The sequence below is a fragment of the Triticum dicoccoides genome, chromosome 5B, assembly GCF_002162155.2.
Source record: "Triticum dicoccoides isolate Atlit2015 ecotype Zavitan chromosome 5B, WEW_v2.0, whole genome shotgun sequence".
Classification (NCBI taxonomy): Eukaryota; Viridiplantae; Streptophyta; class Magnoliopsida; order Poales; family Poaceae; genus Triticum; species Triticum dicoccoides.
In genome coordinates this window covers 202,811,036-202,821,374 of record NC_041389.1, presented here as the reverse complement: position 1 = coordinate 202,821,374, position 10,339 = coordinate 202,811,036, and the positions used below count along the sequence as shown (strand labels likewise).

At 50.3% G+C, this 10,339-nt stretch overlaps 1 protein-coding gene across 5 annotated transcripts in view; it reads right to left on the bottom strand.

Annotated features, from left to right (window-relative positions):
• LOC119308079 (SAGA-associated factor 29 homolog A-like) overlaps positions 1-10,339 on the bottom strand; it is a 65,348-nt gene that overhangs the window by 52,153 nt on the left and 2,856 nt on the right. For all 5 annotated transcript variants that reach the window (XM_037584192.1, XM_037584190.1, XM_037584193.1 and 2 more), the window contains exon 2: positions 4,559-4,652. In XM_037584192.1, the coding sequence (XP_037440089.1) occupies positions 4,559-4,652 (94 nt within the window). The remainder of the gene's footprint in view (positions 1-4,558; positions 4,653-10,339) is intronic.

Genomic DNA, 10,339 nt, shown 5'->3' with positions numbered 1-10,339 from the left:
CCTGGAGCCAGGTACACCCCCCGTCCCCCCCTCTGCTTCGTCTTGTTCCTTCTCTGCACTAGAATCTATCCCCCTAGGCAGCCTTGCCAAAGTGGCCTCCGACTCTGCGATTATTTTCAGGGGGGAGGTTGGCCCCCCTTTAGTTCAGATAGCTGCCATCCGGGCCCGCGAGATCCTTGAGGGGAAGCTTGCCGAGGCCCGTGCTGCTCTCCTTTCCCCCCCGGACGCCCCTGCGGACGGGATCCCTCCCTCTTCCTCCGGGCCGCGGCGACCGGCTCCCCCACCTCCGGGCGAGATCCGAGGCCGTACCCGCTCCCGCACTGCCGCTCTTCGCGCGCAAAGCGCCTCCCGTGTCCTGGGGTCAAGCAGCCCCCCGATGGCCCCATAATGCGGGCCCTCTTCTGGAACATCCGCAGCTTCGGCCATGATGGTCGTCGCCGCCAACTTGTGGAGTACATGCGAGAGGAACACATCGACATCGTTGCTATCCAGGAGACCATGCGTCGCGAATTCTCGCTCCCCGAGCTCGATCGTTTGAGTTCCCACCTCTTTGCGTGGCACTGGCTCCCTTCTAGTGGGAGCTTGGGCCACTCGGGTGGCATCCTTTTAGGCGTAAAGGATGCCACATTCGAGGTGGGCAGTATGGACCGGGGGGAATTCTATGTCAGCATGGAGCTCTTCGAGAGATCTCTCAACTTCAAATGGGAGATCATCATTGTCTACGGGCCTGCCGACCATAGTAGGTCGGCTGCCTTCCTCGAGGAGCTTCATCTTAAAATCTCGGCAGCCTCCCTCCCCGTGGTGGTGGGTGGCGACTTTAACCTGCTGCGCGTGGTGGCAGACAAGAGCAACGGCAATGTGTGCTTTGCCAGAATGCAGATGTTTAATGACTTCATCGCTGACCTCACCCTTCGGGAGATTGATAGGATTGGTGCGCGGTTCACCTGGACCAATCGACAATCTTCCCCGACCCAGTCCGTGTTGGACAGGGTCCTTGTCTCCCCGGATTGGGACCTCCGCTGCCCCCTCTCCTCTCTCCGCGCCATCACTAGGATTGGCTCGGACCATGTCCCCCTCCTTCTCTCCTCTGCGGACGATCGCCCGCCGATCACTCCTCGCTTCCGCTTTGAGACCTTCTGGATCTCCCAGGCAGGATTCACGGACGCGGTTTGCGCCCGGTGGATTGAGGCCCGAGCCCACCCCCATCCCAGGCCTCCCTCGGCTATTGACACGTGGCATTTCTGTGCGAAACGTGGTAGACAGTTTATGAAGGGATGGGGGGCCAACCTTGGGCGAGATGCCAGAGAGCGCAAGAAAGCGCTGCTTTCTGCGATTCAAGCTCTTGACCTACGGGCTGACTCGGTGGGTTTGTCTCCGGATGAGTGGCTCTCCCGTTATGCCCTCGAAGACCAACTCTCCGTGATCCACTCTGATGAGGAGGCCTATTGGCGCATTCGGGGCGCCCAGAAGTGGGTCCTGAAGGGTGATGCGAATACCGCTTACTTCCAGGCGATCGCCAACGGTCGCCGTAGGCGCAACACCATCCCCCTCCTTTGGGATGGGGACACTCTTCTTCAGGACCCTCGCGACATCCGGTCTCATGTCGATGGCTTCTATCGGTCCCTTTTCTCCGCCGCTCCTCGGAGCGGCGTTTCCCTCGCCCAGGATTGTTGGGCCGGTATTCAGCTAGTCTCCAGGGCGGAGAATGCCGCCCTGACGGCTCCCTTCTCCGAGCAGGAGGTCTGGGAGGCTATCAAGGGGATGAATTCCTCTTCGGCTCCTGGTCCTGATGGCCTCCCTGTTATTTTCTTCCAGACCTTCTGGAACGTGATTAAACCCGAGGTCATGGCCATCTTTGAGGAATTTTTTTGTGGGTGCCATCGACCTAGGTCGCCTCAACTATGGGATCATCTCCCTCATCCCCAAGGTCCCTGGGGCGTCCGACATCCGCCAGTTCCGGCCGATCACGGTCATTAATGTGATCTTCCGGATCTTGGCCAAAGGGTACGCCAATAGGGTGACCCTGCTGGCTGACCGGATTACGCATCCTAACCAGTCGGCCTTCATTAGAGGACGATATATCCTGGATGGTGTTTTGGTCCTCCATGAGGTCCTTCACGAGGTCCGGTCCAAACACCTCAAGGCGGTTTTCTTGAAGATCGATTTTCACAAAGCCTATGACTCGGTCAGCTGGACTTTCCTTAGAGAAGTCCTTCTTCGGAAGGGCTTTGATGACCGCTGGATCACTAGAGTCATGCAAATGGTCTCTTGCGGTCGCACGGCGGTTAACATCAACGGCGAGGTTGGTCCCTTCTTCCCTACCCTCTGTGGGGTTCGCCAGGGCGACCCCTTCTCCCCGTTCCTCTTCAATATGGTGGTGGACGCCTTGGCTGCCATTCTTGATAAGGCCAAGGCGGCTGGCCACATTCGTGGGATTACCCCACATCTCTCTGGGGGATCCGGGATTTCCATCCTTCAGTATGCTGACGACACGATCATCATGGTCGAAGGCTCGGAGATGGACATCGCCAACCTCAAGTTCCTCCTTCTATGCTTCCAACAGATGTCGGGTCTCAAGATCAACTTTGATAAGAGCGACGTCATGGTAATGGGATACTCTCCCGCTGAGTCTCTGGCCATCGCCAAGCGGCTTAATTGCCGCCTGGGCTCTTTCCCCTCCTCCTACTTAGGGACCCCCATTAGCGACTCGCGCCTTTCTGCCGCGGACTTGATGCCCGCTATCTCTAAGCTCCAGTCCCGGTGTGAGCCCTGGCAGGGGAGATGGCTCTCCAAGGCGGCCCGAACTATTCTTATCAACTCTTCTCTCTCTAGCCTGTTGCTGTTCCTTATGAGCTTCTATAGCCTCCATGAGTCCCTACATAAGGAGATTGCTAAGATCCAGTCTCGCTTCTACTGGGCTGGTGAGCATGATAAGCAGAAGTACCACATGGTCAGCTGGTCTGACATCTGCAAGCCCTGGGAGCAAGGTGGCCTGGGCATCATGTGCTCCAAGCGGATGAACATCGCGCTCCTCTCCCGCTGGCTCTGGCGCATCGCCCAGGGCCATGGCGGCCTCTGGTTGGACATTATCCGGACTAAATACCTTCGGGGTCAACCCCTTGCCTTCTGCCAGAGATCGGGCGGCTCCCAGTTCTGGCAGTCCACTGTTCAGCTTCTCCCGGTGCTGCGCATTGGGACCTCCATCTCCGTGGGCTCTGGCCTCTCGACTCTCTTCTGGTATGATCGTTGGGCTGGTGACTCCCCCTTCGCGGCCCGCTTCCCCGTCCTTTTCTCTATTTCCGTTGACCCCATGATATCGGTCAATAGGGCCCTTCTTGATCTGGGGCGCCTTGCCTTCCGTCGACCGTTTGGGCCGGCGGAATCCGCCGCCTGGCGTGAGTTGCTTGACTGTGTCGCATTGCACGAGCCACTGGTGGATGACAGGCCGGACCGTACCCGGTGGCGGCTCGAGCCGTCGGGCTTGTTCACCACCAAGTCGCTATATTCGGCCATCGCCCCTTCCTCCGCACCCCTCCCCTTATCGATGATCTGGATCGTTCGGGTGCCACTGAAGATTCGCATCTTCATGTGGCAATGGATCCGTGGTAGGCTTTCGTCTGGTGTGGAGGTCCGCAAGCGCAATGGCCCAGGCACCGGTATCTGCCCGCTCTGTGGTGTCCCGGAGGACTCAAACCACATCTTCTTCTCCTGCATCTCCACACAATTCCTCTGGAGCTGCTTTCGCGAGGTGGTCGGAGGGAATTGGTGCCACACCAACTTCCCGGACCTTTTTGCTGAACTCCAACTGTCCCCTGTATCCTCTCGCCACATTAGGTGGCTGGAAGTTGGGGTGCTTGCTTGGACGTTGTGGACCGTTCGCAATAAACTTGTGATCCAGCGCGCTCCCCTTCGTCGCCCTACTGACGCTCTCTTCAAATTCTCGGGTTTCTTGCAGCTTTGGCGGCCGCTTAGTCGCCCCTCGGACCGTGACGCCATCTCCGCCTTCATCGCCGACATCCGATCGATGGCCGTCCGCCTTTCTCCGCCGCCGCCGCCGCCACCGCCGGAGCCCGATTAGCCACCTTGTGTTGGGTGCGCTGTGATGTTGTTGTTCTCTTCTTTTTTTTTTGGGCTTGTTGAGCTGTGCCCTCAGCAGAACCTTTGTTCTTTTCCGTGAGACTCGTGTGTGTTCGTGTGGACCTATGTGGTATGTATGCTCTGTGGCAGTTGCTTTATTTATAAAGCGGGGCGTAAGCCTTTTTCGGTAACAGCATGTCCTCACAATATTGCAGACAAGTCACTGGCATTTTATAGTTGGGAAGTACTTCAATAGATAATCTAGTACTACAGTCATCCAAACTAACCCACATAAAACAGACTTCCCGAAGTTCAAACTTAAACAAGCGATGAAGATGGGCAATGCGGCACTTTGAAGTTAAGAAATGGATGTCTTCCAACTATTTATTTTTGGAACCTTAATTTAACATGGAGATCCTCAACTGACTAATTTTTTTTGCACGAAGAAAATACCTCGCTGACTAGAAGTTTCAAATGTTACCTGACTTCACTCTCAGAGAGTTCTCTTGCTTGTACATAAAAACCACGAAGCCTAGCCATCATGGCATCAACTGATTTATCCACCATCTCTGGGGCTAGAAAACAAAGTGAAACAATGTTAAGATTTCCATACTCACGGCTTCAATAGAAAGTAATGATAACAATATAAAAGAATTCGATCATCAGAATGGCGCAACTAGCGGTACACATATTGGCCATTTAATCAGCTGACTCTCTATAACAACAAAAACAATAACAACTAAGCCTTTAGTCCCAGACAAGTTGGGGTAGACTAGAGCTGAAACCCATACGATCTCGAAACCAACTCAAGCACAGTGCTAAAAAAGTCCAACCAGATACGACAGATTCTTACAAGTGTTATCTGTCTGATGGCAAAACATATACTTAAACATTGTTAGAGTTATATTAAAGCGTCGTAGAGCCTTTGTATTTTCCCCATTGTATAAGGGGCTTTCGGGATGTTTGCTGCACCTGTACGTGTATATATACTGGCCTACGGCCCCATGGGAATACAAGTCAAATATTTCCTAACATGGTTTTAGAACCCCAAGTTTAGGGTTTTAAACTTTTAATTTTATTTTCTTCCCACAGGATGCCGCAACTCATCCGCCGCTTTTCGATCAAAGTTCTCGGTCTTGTTCTCCTCTCCTCTCTTGATCGAAGTTCTCGGTCTCTCGAAATCAATCTCTTGGCTGATTTGTCACTTTCCACCGCCTTGACCCGATTTACTGCTACTACAATCTCACAATTCGCTTCATTCCGCCATGCACAAAGCCCCCTTAAGTTGTCGCTCCAGCTACTCCCCCATGCTGCTTTGCCTCAAGTCCGCATTGGACCACCTCAAAGCTGGCTTCCCCAGGACAGACATTTCGCTGCCGCCAGCTTTCTGCTGACCAGTCGCTGCTCCTTGTATGTTGCTACCCTTTGCTAGCCTTCTTGTCATTGCTCTTGCCCATCACCCGCTCGCTCGTGGCCACTGCCGTTTCACAGGTCGCCGCAGCCGATTTGAAGGCTCGTTGCTCCCCGACGGCCACCGCCACGGTTCCTAGTTGACCTTTCCATAGCGGAGAGGAACTGGCTGGTGGCCAAGGAAATATGAGGGGAAGGCAAGGCAGGGAGCACCCCCCAAATCCCCCAACCCTAGGGGCCAAGTGCCCAATTTTTTTGGCTGTCTACCTCATGGGACTGAAGTTAATCATAAATCTCCGGTTTAATTGGATTGAATAGGGCTTATTCATATCGAAATGCCTTGAGCAAGGATTAATCGCGCAGTTAAGTTATATATTGCCCTATATTTGTAACATCGATTCGTGTAACTTATCCAACCAACATTTTGGTGTTCTTGATTGTTCGCCTATAATATGGCAACCACGGTACTATAACCTATCATCTAGCAATGACGTAAAAAAAAACCTCAAACATAAAAAACAACATGAGATCTTGTAATACGGACCCTACAATTAAGACGGATCACTAAACGGATTAATGGTTTATGTAATAAATCATATTCACTTTTCAAAGTTGGCGACTAATGTTGATGATGTCAGCATGGGTGTAAGAAAAAATATAACCACAATTTCATGAGGCACTACGATCTCATCACCAAGCCCCTCCCTCACTTCGCTCCTCAAGAACTTGGACATACCTTGCTCAATCTGCCTTCGATCAGCTCAAAGTAGCGATAGCCAGTTCCCCATCCTCTCCCTCTCGTACTTCCAGTAGCAGTTCGTTGTGGAAACAAATGCACGACACTGGCGTTGGATTGATCTTTATCCAAAAGCATCATCCGATTGCTTTACTAGCAAGGTGTTGAGCCCAGCGCCAACACCCGTCAATTTACAAGGACTTCCTCCTCGCGGTCGAGAAGTGGTGGCCCTATCATCAGCGAGTTGAGTTCGTGATTCACACTGACCACCACAGCCACAGCTGTTTGGAGGAACAAACTCTCCTTTCTGATCTTTAGGACATGGCCATGATGAGGCTCATGGGATTCCAGTTTAAAATTATTTACCGCAAGTGAAAGGAAAATCATGTTGCGGATGCTTTGTCCCACACTGGCCACCTTTTTATGTCTGCAAGCCATTTCTGAATGTTGCCCTTTGTGGCTTCAAGAGGTACTGCATTCCTATGCTATTGACCCAGCCACCCACCTCGCAATTGTCTGAAGACCATGGTTTCAAACCGCGCAAGATCTATCAACACAGCAAGCTATGGATTGGGGAGAATTCGGCACTCCAAATCAAATGGATCCACTTTTTTCATTCCAACGTGGTTGGAGGTCACTCAAGCATGGTTGCCCCTATCAGCATCTGAAGAATTTTTTTAATTGGTCCAACATGAAACGACAAGTGGAAATCCACGTTCAACAATGTGCAATATGCCAACACGCCAGGCACAACAACTCAAAAGTCGGTTGGCCTTCTTTAGCCGCTGCCCATACCCAAAGTTCTGTGGCAAGACATCAGCATGGACTTCGTCGAGGGGCTCCATTGTCTGAAGGCTACAACGTCATTCTCGCCAAGGTCGATTGCTATTCAAAGTACGCTCATTTTGCATCGCTCTGCCATCCACCCACTGCTACCAAAGTTTCGGTAGTCTTCTTAGACAATGTTGTCAATCTACATGGAATGCGCCAACAATCGTTACCGGTCATGACAAGGTGTTCACCAGTTGCGTCTAGAAAGATCTCTATGACGCTCACAAAGCTTCTCTACTCAACGGCATACCACCCGCAAACAGATGGGCTGACCTAGGGTGAACCAATGGCTCGATATGTCTCTCCGTTGCGTAGTGACTTAGCAAAAAAAAGTGCGCACTTGGCTCCCTCCTGTTGAGTTTTGGTACAATTCATCTTTTCCCAGCGCTCTCAGTTAATTCCCTTTTGTGCCCTTTATGGCGGGGATTGTAAATTTGGAGCTATGCACCCCCCCCCTCCTCGGCATCTGGTGTTGCATCTTTGGAAGGAACACTACAACAAAGAGCAGCGCACACACCCTCCTACGTCAACACATGATTGCAACGCAAAATCGCATGAAGTTGCAAGCTGATCGCAATCGCACGGACAAGGTGTATCATGCAGGCAACCAAGACTTCTTATATCCTCGCAACCTTCAAGAAGGAGAAGAATGCAAACAACATCAGCCTTGCAACCTTCAAGAAGGCAAAGATCGCTTTGGCAAACTAAAGTTCACAATGCCTAAGTTCTTCGAAGGCATCGACCCCGAAGACGACATCTCTTGGGCCCTTAAGGTGGGCAAGATCTTCCAAGTCCACAACTTCAACGAGCCAAAGAAGATTGCCATAGCCTCCCTCAAGTTCGACGAGTATGCACTCCTATGGTGGGAATAAGTTCAAGACCTTCGCCAAGAACAAAGAGAAACCCCCACACTTGGAATGCAATGAAGCAAGTCATGAGAGCGAGATTTGTGCCCACATACTATACTCGCATCCTCTTCAAGAAGCTCCAAGTTCTCAAGCAAGGGACCAAGACCGTCGAAGAGTACTACAAGAGAATGGAGATTGCAATGATCCAAGCTAATGTCAAGGAACCCAATGAGCAAACTATGGCGCGTTTCCTCAGTGGACTTAACCATCCCATCAAGAGAACTGCGGATTTTCAACCCTACAGCAACTTGCTCGAATTGGTTCACCAAGCAACAAAGGCGGAGCGATAAGTCCACGATGACATCAAGTACTCCAAGCACTCCTCCTGCCCTTCAATGAACTTTACTGCCAATCCTCAAGCTACCTAAAGTGTGGTGCCATACCCACGGACTACACCCTCTAGTGGTGGTCCTTCAAGCTCCAAGGCACTGGCGACTACATTAAGCCGTCTACCTCCAAGATCCTCCAAGCCTAAAGCTTCACCAAGTGCAAATGACTCAAGGGACTCAACCGACAACACAAGCAAGATTGAGTACTTCACATGCAAGGGCCACGGCCACAAGTCATTCGAGTGCCCCTCCAAACGCACTATGGTGATCAATGAAGATGGAGAGTATAAATCTATGAGTGAAGGAGAAATGGAATCTTTGCAACACGTTGCTCGTCATCAGCACGTAAATCAAGAAGATGATCAAGTCCTTTGTGACAATGATGCGAGCCCCGCTCTTGTTGTCTCTTCATGATCCTGACTGTTCAACAAGATAATGCCGACCAACGATGCCACCTTTTTGACAAAAGAGTCAGAATCAATGGAAGATCGATCAAAATGATCATTGATGGTGGTAGTTGTTACGACTTGGCTAGTGAAAAACTTTGCTCCAAGTTGCACCTCAAATACAAGTGCCATCCTCGACCCTACAAGTTCCAATGGCTTAGTGACATCAGCGCTAGCACCGTCGAGCACATTGTTGAAGTACCATTCAAGATCGACGTCCACGACCATTTGTCACCTTCTCTTGGGACTCCCGTGGCAATTTGACTGTGGCATCATCCACAATGGACGCACCAATCACCATAGCTACAAGTGGAAGAGAAAGGAATATGTGGTCCGCCCCAAACCAATTCATCGCTGAAAAGACACAAGCATCGCCAAGACCTTTGGATGGTCATGGTGAGTCTAGTAAGAGATCAAACGGAGAGTGAGCGCCACAAGCGAAAAATGAGTGTATCCATGATGAGTGCAAAGAAGGACATTGACTTCGTAGCCACCAAATCTGATTTGAGGGAAGTGCGTGAGAACCCGTCCAAGCTTCACTTTGTGCTCTACAAAGATGAAGTCATTTTGACTAATACCTCACAAGCTCTTCCTAGCTCAATGTCGCATGTTTTGGCGGAATTTGAGAATGTTTTCCCTCTAGGCACACCACCGAGACTTTCTCCACTATGCGGCATCGAGCACCGGATTGACTTAATACCAAGTCAACCCCAAAGAGACCAAGGAAATACAACGGCGAGTACAAGAGCTACTTGACAATGAGAATGTTCACGGTAGCTTGAGCCCTTGTGGCGTCCCCGTTATCATGCTGCCAAAGAAAGGTGGAACTTGGCGAAATGTGTGTTTATTGTCGTGCTAATAATAACACCATCGTTCGCTATAGACACCCCATACCTTGCTTAGATGATATACTAGATGAATTTAATGGTGCCACTATCTTTTCCAACGTTGATTTGAAAAGTGGTTACCGCCAAATACATATGCAAGTGGGAGATGAATGGAAAACTGCTTTCAAAACCAAATTTGGGCTTTATGAATAATTTGTTAAGTTGTTATGCCATTTGGATTGTCTAATGCACCCAATACATTCATGCGCTTGATGAATCATGTTCTTAGGAAAATTTGTGGTTGTGTACTTTAATGACATCATGATATTCTATTGATGATCACCCCAAGCATGTCAACCAAGTTCTTCAAGTGCTAAGAAATTGGAACTTTGTGCTAATCTTGAAAATTGCACATTCTGCACGAAAAACTCATTTTCTTGGGATTTGTTGTGTCTCCCCATGGTATTGAAGTAGATGAGTCTGAAACTGATGCAACTAAAACTTAGCCACAACCAACCAATTTGACTCAAGTGCGTACTTTCCTTGGTTTGACTGGATTTTATTGTCGCTTTGTTAAGGACTTCAGCATCATTGCTTCAGCATTACATGCTCTTTCCAAGAAGGATGTGCCTTTTACATGGGGTCCTTCACAAGATAAAGCTTTTCTTGAACTTAAGAATCGTTAACTCATGCCTCATTGCTTGTTTTGCCGAATTTTGTAAACACTTTTGAGATTGAGTGTGACACTAGTGGTACTGACATAGAGGGTGTGCTT